Source organism: Euprymna scolopes, chromosome 35 (assembly GCF_053919585.1).
Source record: "Euprymna scolopes isolate OS-2025 chromosome 35, ASM5391958v1, whole genome shotgun sequence".
Lineage (NCBI taxonomy): Eukaryota > Metazoa > Mollusca > Cephalopoda > Sepiida > Sepiolidae > Euprymna > Euprymna scolopes.
Window position 1 is genome coordinate 86,760,754 of NC_136516.1, and position 15,185 is coordinate 86,775,938.

The following is a 15,185-nucleotide window of genomic DNA, read 5'->3' on the forward strand; positions in this document are numbered from 1 at the left end:
ATAATAATAAAAATAGTAATTATTCAAATAGAAACAATAAAAATTATACTCAGGAAAATGTAACTGTAAAAAAAGTAAATTGCCATCTATGAAATAATTAAGAAACGAACCATAATCTATAAAACTATGGTATACACTACTGAAAATCCAAATAAAAAAATAAAAATTACATTGAAACCGCATTAGAATTATCCCCCCATCTCTCTCTCTTTCTCTCTGTATTTACCCCTTTCTTTCTCTCTCTCTCTCTCTCTCTCTCTCTCTCTCTCTCTCTCTCTCTGTCTTTGTCTTTACCCCTTTCCCTGTCTTTGTCTTTACCCCTTTCTCTGTCTTTGTCTTTACCCCTTTCTCTGTCTTTGTCTTTACCCCTTTCTCTGTCTTTGTCTTTACCCCTTTCTCTGTCTTTGTCTTTACCCCTTTCTCTGTCTTTGTCTTTACCCCTTTCTCTGTCTTTGTCTTTACCCCTTTCTCTGTCTTTGTCTTTACCCCTTTCTCTCTGTCTTTGTCTTTACCCCTTTCTCTCTGTCTTTGTCTTTACCCCTTTCTCTCTGTCTTTGTCTTTACCCCTTCCTCTCTGTCTTTGTCTTTACCCCTTCCTCTCTGTCTTTGTCTTTACCCCTTCCTCTCTGTCTTTGTCTTTACCCCTTCCTCTCTGTCTTTGTCTTTACCCCTTCCTCTCTGTCTTTGTCTTTACCCCTTCCTCTCTGTCTTTGTCTTTACCCCTTCCTCTCTGTCTTTGTCTTTACCCCTTCCTCTCTGTCTTTGTCTTTACCCCTTCCTCTCTGTCTTTGTCTTTACCCCTTCCTCTCTGTCTTTGTCTTTACCCCTTCCTCTCTGTCTTTGTCTTTACCCCTTCCTCTCTGTCTTTGTCTTTACCCCTTCCTCTCTGTCTTTGTCTTTACCCCTTCCTCTCTGTCTTTGTCTTTACCCCTTCCTCTCTGTCTTTGTCTTTACCCCTTCCTCTCTGTCTTTGTCTTTACCCCTTCCTCTCTGTCTTTGTCTTTACCCCTTCCTCTCTGTCTTTGTCTTTACCCCTTCCTCTCTGTCTTTGTCTTTACCCCTTCCTCTCTGTCTTTGTCTTTACCCCTTCCTCTCTGTCTTTGTCTTTACCCCTTCCTCTCTGTCTTTGTCTTTACCCCTTCCTCTCTGTCTTTGTCTTTACCCCTTCCTCTCTGTCTTTGTCTTTACCCCTTCCTCTCTGTCTTTGTCTTTACCCCTTCCTCTCTGTCTTTGTCTTTACCCCTTCCTCTCTGTCTTTGTCTTTACCCCTTCCTCTCTCTCTCTCTCTCTGTCTTTACCCCTTCCTCTCTCTCTCTCTCTCTGTCTTTACCCCTTCCTCTCTCTCTCTCTCTCTGTCTTTACCCCTTCCTCTCTCTCTCTCTCTCTGTCTTTACCCCTTCCTCTCTCTCTCTCTCTCTCTCTGTCTTTACCCCTCTCTCTCTCTCTCTCTCTGTCTTTACCCCTTCCTCTCTCTCTCTCTCTCTCTCTCTGTCTTTACCCCTTCCTCTCTCTCTCTGTCTTTACCCCTTCCTCTCTCTCTCTCTCTGTCTTTACCCCTTCCTCTCTCTCTCTCTCTCTCTGTCTTTACCCCTTCCTCTCTCTCTCTCTCTCTGTCTTTACCCCTTCCTCTCTCTCTCTCTCTCTGTCTTTACCCCTTCCTCTCTCTCTCTCTCTCTCTGTCTTTACCCCTTCCTCTCTCTCTCTCTCTCTGTCTTTACCCCTTCCTCTCTCTCTCTCTTTACCCCTTCCTCTCTCTCTCTCTCTCTGTCTTTACCCCTTCCTCTCTCTCTCTCTCTCTCTGTCTTTACCCCTTCCTCTCTCTCTCTGTCTCTTTGTCTTTACCCCTTCCTCTCTCTCTCTCTCTCTCTGTCTTTACCCCTTCCTCTCTCTCTCTCTCTCTCTGTCTTTGTCTTTACCCCTTCCTCTCTCTCTCTGTCTCTTTGTCTTTACCCCTTCCTCTCTCTCTCTGTCTCTTTGTCTTTACCCCTTCCTCTGTCTCTCTCTGTCTCTTTGTCTTTACCCCTTCCTCTCTCTCTCTCTGTCTCTTTGTCTTTACCCCTTCCTCTCTGTCTCTCGCTCTCTCTTTGTCTTTACCCCTTGCTCTCTGTCTCTCGCTCTCTCTTTGTCTTTACCTCCCCCCCTTTCTGTCTCTCGCTCTCTCTTTGTCTTGACCCCCCTTTCTGTCTCTCGCTCTCTCTTTGTCTTGACCCCCCTTTCTGTCTCTCGCTCTCTCTTTGTCTTGACCCCCCTTTCTGTCTCTCGCTCTCTCTTTGTCTTGACCCTCCCCTTTCTGTCTCTCGCTCTCTCTTTGTCTTGACCCCCCCCTTTCTGTCTCTCGCTCTCTCTTTGTCTTGACCCCCCCCCCCTTTCTGTCTCTCGCTCTCTCTTTGTCTTGACCCCCCTTTCTGTCTCTCGCTCTCTCTTTGTCTTGACCCCCCTTTCTGTCTCTCTCACTCTCTGTCTTGACCTCCCTTTCTCTCTCTCGCTCTCTCCACGCATACAAACCAAGCTTCTATCTTTACATCATCAATGCTCTGATCCCCATCTGGCATCAATTGAAATGGATGGCTCTCGTCTTGAGGAGACTCCATGTTTTGACAAGCTTCTGGGTTTGATCTTTACTCCTGATCTGAAATGGAACCCATCAAATCTGTTGCCAGGGACACTGGGAAAATGGTGGGATCCTTCTACCGCTTCAGAAGGTATCTCACTACTGATGCAATTCTCTATCTGTATCAAAGCCAAGTACGTCCAAGGATGGAGTACTGCTGCCACATCTGGGCAGGAGCTGCTAAAAACAGCCTATCCTGCCTTGACAGTACAAAATAGACACTGTGGTTTAGTGGGGGATGCCCTTTTCTCTTCCCTGCAACCTCTCTCCCACAGAAGGGACGTTGCGAGCCTGTCTTTGTTTTATCATTATTTCAATGGCGTGTGCTCGTCTGAGCTCCAATCCCTCGTCTCCCCTCGCCAATCTTTCACGAGAAACACTCGTCTGGCTGAAACTACTGTCAATAATTTTCCCCACTCTTTATCTGTGCCTAAATCCAAGTGTAGATTCCATGAGCAAAGCTTCTTTCTTAGAAGTGCACGCCAGTGAAACTCTGCCGCTTGCCTGTTTCCCACCTGACTACAACTTGGACATCTTCAAGTTCAACATAAACAAATTCCTGACAAACCGCCCCCTTAAGACACTCTATCAAAACCCCCAATACTAATGATTACTACAATACTATCTCATTGATTACTGTACATGCAATAACCCTTATCTCTGAGTGGCTTTCGGGCCTTGATAAGTTGTGACCCCCATATAAAAAAAAAAAAATTTACCCCCTTTCTCGCTCTCTGCATTTACCCCCTTTCTCGCTCTCTGCATTTACCCCCTTTCTCGCTCTCTGCATTTACCCCCTTTCTCGCTCTCTGCATTTACCCCCTTTCTCGCTCTCTGCATTTACCCCCTTTCTCGCTCTCTGCATTTACCCCCTTTCTCGCTCTCTGCATTTACCCCCTTTCTCGCTCTCTGCATTTACCCCCTTTCTCGCTCTCTGCATTTACCCCCTTTCTCGCTCTCTGCATTTACCCCCTTTCTCGCTCTCTGCATTTACCCCCTTTCTCGCTCTCTGCATTTACCCCCTTTCTCGCTCTCTGCATTTACCCCCTTTCTCGCTCTCTGCATTTACCCCCTTTCTCGCTCTCTGCATTTACCCCCTTTCTCGCTCTCTGCATTTACCCCCTTTCTCGCTCTCTGCATTTACCCCCTTTCTCGCTCTCTGCATTTACCCCCTTTCTCGCTCTCTGCATTTACCCCCTTTCTCGCTCTCTGCATTTACCCCCTTTCTCGCTCTCTGCATTTACCCCCTTTCTCGCTCTCTGCATTTACCCCCTTTCTCGCTCTCTGCATTTACCCCCTTTCTCGCTCTCTGCATTTACCCCCTTTCTCGCTCTCTGCATTTACCCCCTTTCTCGCTCTCTGCATTTACCCCCTTTCTCGCTCTCTGCATTTACCCCCTTTCTCGCTCTCTGCATTTACCCCCTTTCTCGCTCTCTGCATTTACCCCCTTTCTCGCTCTCTGCATTTACCCCCTTTCTCGCTCTCTGCATTTACCCCCTTTCTCGCTCTCTGCATTTACCCCCTTTCTCGCTCTCTGCATTTACCCCCTTTCTCGCTCTCTGCATTTACCCCCTTTCTCGCTCTCTGCATTTACCCCCTTTCTCGCTCTCTCACTTCCCTCCTTTGGTTCCAAATAAAAGAAAGGAAGGAAATCATGAAAATTTTTTTTTAATGATCAAATGCACTAATTTGGTAAATGTTGACTCAAAGTGAAAAAACATTGGAATATTTGTTTTACCATAATTTGGAGTGATATTGAATGTATAAAATTTATGAATGTCTTTTGGGGGGAGAGAGAGTCACCAGATACACAAAAAATACAACTCTGCTTTATTAATAGGAGATAAAACCAATCATGTGAATTTTGATTTAACATAGTCCAAATTAAAAACAAGACTTTTGATATCAGTATTTGATTTGTTCGTTGTATAAAAAAAATACTTTATCCACTTAATGTATCTTTTGTAGAAAAGACTTCATGAAGTGACGGCAACAAAAGACAAAATTGGTTGTGTGTTTCAAAGGAGTATATCCAACGAACCAATACAAGGATATACACCAACTCTTGTAAGTACATTTTATTTCTATTCATAATAAGGCATCATTTGAAATAGTTTTGTAATTTCCTTTTATCTACTTCTCATAGACTCTCTGGTAGCAACCAACGTAAACATGTGCTGCGCAGCATATCTGGTGCATGTGAATGGCAGATGTGTAGTTAGATGCTTGGCCAAGAGAAGAAGAGAACATAACTGTTTCTGACCAGAGTCAGACCATCCAAGACGTATTCTCTTTGAGGAAAATAATTCTCTGAATAGGAAAAGTCCTGCTGGGTTCGGTTTTCTGAAAAAATAATTATGTCCAGGGTTATCTACAGGTAAGCCCAGGAATTGGAGACCAGCTAGATGTTTTTTTCAGTAGATGTCTTAGGTAGCTAAACAGTGATACTAACAAAAGATGGAAGTCAGACCCCTTAAAGAGACCCCGGAGATTGGAACAGGAGGGTCATAGTCGGCCTTCCAGAGGAGGAGTAAGAGTGGAGGTTGTTAGAAAGAGGGCAGTTGATTTTTCAGAGAGCTAGCAGTGTGCCGTTCTGGGTTGTTTGGATCCCTTCGCTGAAGGACTGTGTTATGAGGATTTGTGTATTTCAGTTTGGTTAGGCAAAATATCTCATTCTGCAAGTCTTGGGAGTGAGTACCATCTGTAATCTCCAAGAAATAAACATTTGAGTTTTTTTTTTTTTTTTTTTTTTTTTTTTTTTTTTAGGGATGTGAATTCTTGCGGCATTGACAGTGCCAAGGACAATTTTAGACTTGTACAAGAAGTGGAGCAATCGTGGCCTATGTAGTGAAAGTATATCAGTACCTTGAAATACTAATTTTAATTAGAATACCAAATGTTAGATGATTAGTTAATATAAATTAACTACACCTCCTGGAAATTCTATATTTTGAAAAGTTTAAATATTAGAAAATGTAAGAATTTTCACTTTCAGATGAAAACTAAGTTCATTTTGATTGGCTCTGATTCTCCTGGTACTACCAGATTAGGCCGTCTCAAGATACTGGCCTTCTGGTCTAAAATGCACCAAGCATTTTTTCTTTCCCTTTGCAACACTCAATCATGCTCTACAAAGTCAGAAACAAAAGCAATAATTTTCCTCTACAAAACCAAACCAAACACCATGAATAAATATTTGAAGATATAAAGAACTTGAAGCATAAAAACTTATCTCCAAATTAGTAGGTTCGTCATTAAATAATCTGATAAAACAATAAACCAAACCAACTCTGATTTTGTTGACATTGGTTTTCCTAATTCTTGCTAGAATTCATGGTGGGAGTTAAGGGAGTCTTGTTTTCTATTTCTTCCTCCTCACATACACACTTGGTGTCTTTTTAATTTTGATTTTCTTAGTTAAATCAGATTCAAATCAATTGTAGTAATTTTTTTTTTTTTTGTGCTCTTTCCACAGATATATACACAGGGGCTGTGGCTCCTCAGCTTGGGAAGTTCATCATGATTTCAACATTTTTGTTATTAGCTACTCTCGTCACTGATCTAGCGAAGAGATTTGTGGTGACTTCTTTCAGTTAATTACAAATTATGACTAATTAAAATGGCTCCCTTTTCCCCAAACATAACCTACTCTCATAAATAAAGAATATTCTAAATGCCATGAATGTATACTGAAAAAAACCTTTTTGAAACAAATGTTGAATTACTCAGCTTTAGTCTAATATAATTCAGTCTAGTTTGCATTTTTAAAACTTTAAAAGCAGGTGTTCAACTAATTTTCTGTGATAATTGTCCTGAATATATTAGCTATACCCAGTGGTAAGTTAGGAACTTTAAGGGGGAATATATGGAATCACTCCTTAGTTTGCATTACTCCTATCCAGGTCTCATCAATCAGGTTCAATAAAATTAGTCTTTTGTATGATGTTGACACCTCTGCAAGAACTGCAAAAACCTAATATCTCCTAACGAGCAACTGGAAATCACTTTTGAATCTGATTTTCCTATAAAACTTCTTCCCTTGGAGAAAACTTGATCAACCTATCTAGGTTAAGTACTGTTTCAGTTTGATGGAGGTTAGAATTCTGTTTCCTCAATTTTCCCAGGCAATGCTGAGACATGGGTCAAGCTAGTTTTGCATAATGTCAAAAGTTTTAAGATTAAGCAACTGAAGTATCTGTTAAAATTTTAAAAATAAGTTGGGGGGGTTCTCTAGGAGGAGTATGGGGCACGGTTATTCTGCCTCATCATGTAATAAATTTTGACCACAACTTGTAGGATTAAAATTGAAAAATGCAACCTGAAGAGAAATCAGAGAAACAAACGTTCTGTAAGATATTTTATCTCCCCTGCATTTTGCTCCATGACATTGGCAAATATACAACAAAGGCCTACCTTAAAATTCAGTACTAATTTTATTAGATCCTCAGTTGCAAAAAGGAATGACAATTTTGCCTCTGTAAAAAGAGCTGTTAACAACCTCAAAACGTGATAGTGTTTCTTCAACAGTAACTGGGCCCTGTCGGTAGGGCATTAGAATATGCCGACTGCCCCCCTGCAGAGGGTAAAAGTCCCTCAATGGGGGTCCTGGATATGACCTTAAACTATATCCAGTGGTGAGGCCCCAGCTTGTGGGCAGTGTGGAGCCACCCTTTAATTACCATTGCTCCCAGGTCCACTCTGACCCGGGTTAGGGTCCCAACTATGGGTTAAATAGAAACCGACGTGAAAACAACAAATATATTCTATTAAAAAAAATTTTCTTCCGAATCTTTGGATTCGGCATTAAATAACCCGAAAAGGGTTGATATGCCGTAAAACAAAAACAACCAACAACCAATCAACAGTAACTGGAAACAGGTTCATCTATCTTCGAAGATCTGAATTTACTGCCATTTAAAGGGGGTCGATATGATGCCTTCTGATGAAAAAGATTCAATTCTTGCATTGAGGCGATATTACAGACATCCGTAATTAATGTTCATGGAAGGAAAGGTATTTAAAAACAGGTCGACAATTCAGACCTAAAAGTCTCGGTGAGACAAATAATTATTGAGCCTAATTACTTAGGCTTAAAATAAGTCTCAAGGAGACACAATGTAATAACTTAGCCTATTCATTTAGACTCGAGGAGACTTACAGATTAGAGGTGCCCAAATGCCTCTTATGTGGAGGGTGAGTTCCATAAATCCTTCTGGTAGGGCTGTCTTGAAGGAAACTGAAAAAGAAAGGCACGTGTGCAAAAAGCCCGCCAAGGCAAACCACACCGCAGCAAATAAAATAGAATCGACCAATCTGATTAGTCCAAAACAAATACAGCAGGAGGCATGATGTAATTATCAAATTTCTAACAGTTCATTTAGTATGATAGAGATTTTAAGTGGAAATGAAGCCATTAAAACAAGAGATTCTCATATATAGAAGACTGTCCATAACACTGTTTTAACAATGGCATTAACTTTAAACAATTTGCGGTAAACCAATTTGTAATTTTCTTTTTTTAGTTTTATTAACTAATCGTTTTTTGTTTTGTTTTTTTGTTTTTCTTTTTTGCTTTACAGAATGTCAGTGGACCAAAATCTGCAGATTGTACCACAGAAATCAATCCATGTTTATTTGGAAACATGAAAGAAAAAAAATACCATTCCTTAACTGATGTACTGTATATAATGAATGACCTCCTCCCAAAGTTAGGTAAGAATTTCTTTCAAGTAAATTATGCAAAGAATAAATGTGTTCTAAATTATAAATTCAAAATGTATATATTTTAACGCTAATGTTACAATTGGAAGTCAATCATATGTCTGATGATGGGAGGCTTTCCCAAAATATTACAACATGGATCTTTCATCTGATTATGCTGACACAAGTATGAACACGATGTATGTAAAAAAAATAAGAGGAAAAAATACATATATTATTAAAGGTGAATCTGCATAGTTTATTCCATTGTTATCTCGTTTCATTTTGTGTCTATTTGTTAAACTTTTGCATTTGTATTGGATTCTATAAATTTAACTTTCTTTAATTTAAACTTAAAAAAAAAAGATTGAAAGAATGTTGCATGTTCTTTGAGACAAGTAAAGCGCTCTTTATCCTTGGTAAGCAATCACCTAAAGATAGTGTCTCAGTAAAAGCATCTATTCTCTGAATGTTTTTCCTTCCTGTCAGCATTGTAACATATCTTGCTGTAGTCCTGAAGCAAGTAAATACTAGCAAGCTTATCTTTAAAAAATAATTAAAAAAAAAAAAAAAAAGCCAAAAAACTCATCAAACTACAACCACTACTCAACCTCAGTAAGTAATCACCTAAAGATGGTCTCACAATAAAAGCACTGGTCTCCATCACCTCAGGATAGATATTCAGTCTATAAAAATTTTTCCTTAACTAAGGAAATGATTTCAAAAACAAAATGTTGCATTACAGATTATGTAGTTTAAATAAAGACCGGGGTCAGAGATAGGTTAGTTTAGAAGTTAATTCTGAAAAGCTGTCCAAAATATATATACATGTATAATGGACTTTAAATTAAATGCTGATAATATTATGAAATTAATAAGATATAAATGTCAGTTTCTTTCCTGTACAACTTTATAAAAAGTGACAAGATGTTGACTTAAAATTATCAGTTATTTCTCTTAGATTGGAGTTAATTCCCTTGAATTATTCTTGCCAACATTAGAAGAATATGCTTTCCTGTCCGAAAGTTAAGAAAACTAATTTCACACATGTGCATAATTTTTAAAGCTGATCTTTCAAAATTGTTAGACAGACATGATCTGTCCCAACTGGCCATTTCTGTATGGGTTTTTACAAAACCTGATGCCATGTTTTTCAGGTTCCTCTTCTGGTAACAGTCACTTTGACTCCCAGGAATATTCACTTAAAAATTGTACACACATACTCTTTATTTTGGCACACATGTTTGGATTTTAATATATTTTCACTAAAGTAGTAATTGTTTGACTATATCCTTTTGTTGTGGTGGCACACATTCATTTGCATATGTGGGCACATAAATAGGAAGACTCAGTTAGTCTGAGTGTGTGTTCACCAGAAGCCACCGTAGGCCGCCGAGAATAGATGTTTCTCCAGCAAAGACTCTCTTATTTGACACCATTATGTAAATATCCTGTAAATATACCTTTTCCTAATACACTTCTTATTTGATCTACCTTTGTTTGTTGAGTCGTCATTTGTATTGCTTTCTACGTTACTTGTTTTCAACCTGCAAACTTAACACCTTTGTACAATATGGTGCACAAGTTACTGAGTTACTTTAGAATAAAATGTATTTTTTGTAAATGAGTGTACTTCAATTTTTTTTTTTTTTTTTTTTTTACATCGTTTAAAGATTTAAATTTTAGTTTGATTTATATGTAAAAATAAATATCACATAAATGGTCTCCATTTTAAGCCACATTCATTTTAAAATGGTGAAGTGACTTATCTGCTGCCCTGTATGTCATTAAGTAACACTTTATCCATTACGTATTCCTTGCGTTTGTAACAAATAGTTCATATGAGAATTAATGTGCATGCATGTAAGTTTAGGAGTTTTAAAGATAGGCCTTAATCTGATGAGCTCTGAAAGATTAAATCTGGACAATTTTGGGAGATGTGTGCAGAACAGGAGACTTTGTTGGTTTGGTCACATTTAAAGAATGAATGGAAGTAGTACTTGCATTTGATCTAGAACAGTGGGGTGAGAGTATGAAGAGAAGTGATAAGGAACGATTTCAGAGTAAGAGGGATAAATAACTATCCACAGACAGTTTTGATTTTGGAAAGCCGTCAAACACATGCAGCATGTAAACTGAATGACATTGTTTCTTCATACTTATGGCACACACGATTGTACAATACATAAGGTGGTGACCACCTGTGCAGAAAAGGTATACCTGAGCATGTAGTCACAAAAAACATACTAGCTAGGATGAAAAAAAAATTAACAATTGGCATTTAAAAATTATTAAAAATTTTATATAAAGGAAGTATAAACTTTTCTCTTATTCTTGCGGAATGTTTTATTTTTTTAACTTTCCTTAAATTGATTGAGTACAAATGCCAAATGAAACGTTTTGACTTATTATGAAATAAGAATTTTGGTGATTTTTCTTCTGTTAGGCTACAGTATAGTTCCGTGCAGTTTCACGAGTTCAACATCCGCCCCATTTTTTACCATCTCTCTTTGATAAAGAATTTATTGCTAATCGCTTGATGTTCCAAACTGGGAAAGGAAATGCCCAGAATGGATGTGTGCCTTTTCGTGGGTCAGTGCAAACACCTCTTGTATGCTGACTTCTCAAACCACACCTTCCAACCTTGTTACATCTTCCCATGGTAGCGAAGAGATTTACTAAATTTGATATTTTAATTTGATCTTACAAGACCAAATATGGAAAGATAATTGTTGTTAAATGTAAGGTAAAAAGGGAAATTGCTGGTGCTACCAGATCAGGCTGTCTAGTGGCTTCCTGACCTGAAATGCACCTGCATTAAACTTGTGTTTTTTGTTTTCTATCCTCTTTTGTAAAACTTAATTATGTTCTGCAAAAACAAAAACAGCCCCCTTTTCCTTTATTTCCCCTTTCCTACTTCCCAACCCCGTTGGTGGGGCATTAGAATTCACCGACTGTCCCCCTGCAGAGAGTAAAAGCCTCTCAAAAAGGCCACCTGTTGGCCGTGGTGGCGACCCGTAATGACTTGGAAAAGGATCCTGAGCAACTGATATCTAAGGAAATTAAAAATATCAGTTGCAACACTCTACTTTGGTCTCGTACAAGGCTAGACGGGCGGTCGGAGGGGCCCGATCCGATCAATCGGCTAGTTACATCAAGCCCTAACACATCTACTTTTCTATCAATTTCCTCTAAACCGTAACAAATACAGTTCTACCCTGTACCACTGTAAACTATATACATATTTTCCCCTCTTTTCTATGTGTTAGAAGGCGGTGGCTAGGGTCAAATGTGCCAAATGATTAAAGTCATGACATGGCTGTATAGTGCCGAAAGTTACCACAAATGACTTGGATTGTGTAACTAAAGGATTATGGGTGCTCATGGCTCCCATTTGGAACATGTATACTGTTTATGTAGCCCTGGCATGACGAGGCAAATGGGTTTCCCCCCTTAACATGCCCCAATATTGGACTCCGAGGTGGGTGGAGAGCATAAACAATGAATTTAAAATATATATGTATGGCAAATTATAAAAACTCCAAGCGCCAACACGTCGACTCGGATAGTTCAGATACTGAACTACATCAAACATCCTCAAAATTTATTGTATTGGAATCCACCGAAGAAACCATAACAACTGACTTATCACCGTTTATTATACATAAAATTATATCGGCATATATTACCCCAAAAAATGTAAAAACTTTTAAAAAATAAAACCCTACTGGTGGAAGTGGAAAGAGAAAAACATGCCACTTTTCTCCTAGGAATGAAAACTTTCCACGACATAAATATCCTTACTTATCCACACAAGAATTTGAATACATCCAAAGGTGTAGTAAAATCGAAAGACCTCTCAATGTGCACTACTGAAGAGATAACAAAAGAACTTAAAAACCAAGGAGTAATAAACGTTAAAAGAATTACAATAAAAAATGAGAATCAGACTATACATACGAACACTTACATTATGCAGTTCGATAGACCCACTATCCCAAAAGAAATCAAAATTGGGTTCAACATTGAAAAAGTTGAACCCTTTATACCAAACCCACTTTGGTGCTTTAAATGCCAGAAGTTTGGGCATGCATGTAGGGGACGAGCAGTGTGCGGCAGATGTGGCCAGAGAGATCCAGACCACACTGTCAATGACTGCAATCTTGATTGCAAATTGTGGAGAAAACCATCCTACTTATGCTAGAGCATGCAGAATCTGGAAGAAAGAAAAGGAAGTAGTGTCAATAAAACATACCAAAAACATCTCCTTCCTCGAAGCCAGGAAAATAGTAGATGGATACATGAAGGAAAAGACATACTCTCAAGTCACCTCAAGTTGTATATCATCCAACATCACTAACCAAGATTCCAAATACGAAATATTAATAAACAAATTGTTACAATTGGGACCAAACGAATGGCCCAAATTTATAAATGAAATCAAACCAAACATATCAAAAATTAATCATCCCATTAAATCATCAACTAATGTTACCAATAAAACAAATTCTCAACCAAAATCAGAACATCCAAGAAAACAATCAAAAGAAAGACCACAAAAATCACCAGTACATCGTGCAGATGCTGAAAAAGACGAAACTAAGGAAAAACAAAATCAGTTAAAAGAAAGACCACACAGGTCATCAATACGTTTTCCCCATGGTGAAAAGAACACACTTGAAAAACAAACAAAAAATACATCTACCAAAAACCAAAATAATATAAAGAAATTACCACAAACAGAAGCCACCACTACTACTACAAATAGATTTACGGAATTAGAAGACATGGAAACTGAAGTTACTCCTCAAACCAAAAAGAAATCCTCATGAATTACCAGAAAATCCAATGGAATTGCCGTGGATTGAAGGCAAATTACAATGAAATTTTATTGTTGCAAACCAAATTTAATCCTTTGGTTATTTGTCTCCAAGAAACCTTCCTTAAGAATGAGGACAATTTGAATATAAAACACTATCAACAGTATAACTACATTCATAATACAGGACTTAATAATACTGTAACCCTTTTCTCCCCTACCATTGCAAAACCCAATCATATTCTGTAAGGCAGAGAACAAAAATGACAAAATCCACTATAAAACAACCAAATCAAAAACTACGAACTAACGATTGAAAATACAAGGAGCTTGAAGAATAAAAATCTCATAAAATAACTGGATACAACATCGAATACTATTCCCAAAATAACTGGATTCGGCATTAAATAACCTACAAAGGGTTCATAAGCTGTTAAACAAAAAAAAACAAAAAAAAAAGGGAAATTGGTAGAAAATTAATATTATAAAGAAGTCTTTTTGAATTATGTGGGCATGGCATTCGGGGGTGATTATCTAGAAGGGGGCAAAAAAAATTATTTAACTGTCTTAAATTTTGGATTTGCTGGAGAGAAATTTTTTGTGTTGAGGATTAAGTGTGTGTGTTTTTGTTTTTTTTTCTTTCTTTCTAAAACCTTAAGACTTGTTTTCTGTTTGTACAGCGAACCCTCCAGACAAATTAAATTGCAAGTTAACAAAGTTATCAAGACAAAAACTGCTGAATCTTTCAACATCACCTTCATCCCGGCAACCTCCGAAAGATTACTCAAGATTGAAATCAAATTTTCCAGACTTATTTTTACCACAAGATGTAAATATTAATTTTTTTCATTCTCTTTTTCTTTCTTTTTTTCTTTTTCTTTCTTTTTTCTTTTTTTTCTATTTTTTCTTTTTTTCTTTTTCGTTTTTTTTCTTTTTTTTCTTTCTTTTTTTCTTTTCTTTTTCTTTTTTTTCTTTTTTTCTGTTTTTTTTTCTTATTTTCTTTTTTTCTTTTCTTTTTTTTCTTTTTTTCTTTCTTTTTTTCTTTTTCTTTTTCCTTTTTTTCTTTTTCTTTTTTTCTTTTTTCTTTTCTTCTTTTTCTTTTCTTCTTTTTCTTTTCTTCTTTTTCTTTTCCTTTTTTCCTTTTCTTTTCCTTTTCTTTTTTCTTTTCTTCTTTTTCTTTTCTTTTTCTTTTCTTTTTCTTTTCTTTTTCTTTTCTTTTTCTTTTCTTTTTCTTTTCTTTTTCTTTTCTTTTTCTTTTTTCTTTTTCTTTTTTCTTTTTCTTTTTTCTTTTTCTTTTTTCTTTTTCTTTTTTCTTTTTTTTTCTTTTCTTTTTTCTTTTTTCTTTTTCTTTTTTTCTTTTTTTTCTTTTCTTTTTTTCTTTTCTTTTTTTTCTTTTCTTTTTTTTCTTTTCTTTTTTTTCTTTTCTTTTTTTTCTTTTCTTTTTTTTCTTTTCTTTTTTTTCTTTTTTTTCTTTTCTTTTTTCTTTTCTTTTTTCTTTTTTTCTTTTTTTCTTTTTTTCTTTTTTTCTTTTTTCTTTTTTTCTTTTTTTCTTTTTTTCTTTTCCTTTTCTTTTTCCTTTTCTTTTTCCTTTTCTTCTTTTCCTTTTCTTCTTTTCCTTTTCTTCTTTTCCTTTTCTTCTTTTCCTTTTCTTCTTTTCCTTTTCTTCTTTTCCTTTTCTTCTTTTCCTTTTCTTCTTTTCCTTTTCTTCTTTTCCTTTTCTTCTTTTCCTTTTCTTCTTTTCCTTTTTCTTCTTTTCCTTTTTCTTCTTTTCCTTTTTCTTCTTTTCCTTTTTCTTCTTTCCTTTTTCTTCTTTTCCTTTTTCTTCTTTTCCTTTTTCTTTTCTTCTTTTTCCTTTTTCTTTTCTTCTTTTTCCTTTTTCTTTTTCTTTTTTTTCTTCAAGAGAAAATCAGATTGGCTTCATTCTATATATGAGACTTAATAATGTGTGGAGAGGCTTCGATCTCTATAAAATATCAGTAATCTTCAGACAGTCAATCTTATTGAGTAGTTGTCTCATTAGATAGTGATGTCTCAAGTGTTGACAAGTAGCAGTCG

General features: G+C 36.9%; 1 protein-coding gene across 6 annotated transcripts in view; it reads left to right on the forward strand.

Annotated features, from left to right (window-relative positions):
- LOC145259974 (uncharacterized) overlaps positions 1-15,185 on the forward strand; it is a 147,368-nt gene that overhangs the window by 129,559 nt on the left and 2,624 nt on the right. For all 6 annotated transcript variants that reach the window (XM_080117962.1, XM_080117964.1, XM_080117967.1 and 3 more), the window contains 3 exons: positions 4,580-4,678; positions 8,191-8,323; positions 13,811-13,959. In XM_080117962.1, the coding sequence (XP_079974088.1) occupies positions 4,580-4,678; positions 8,191-8,323; positions 13,811-13,959 (381 nt within the window). The remainder of the gene's footprint in view (positions 1-4,579; positions 4,679-8,190; positions 8,324-13,810; positions 13,960-15,185) is intronic.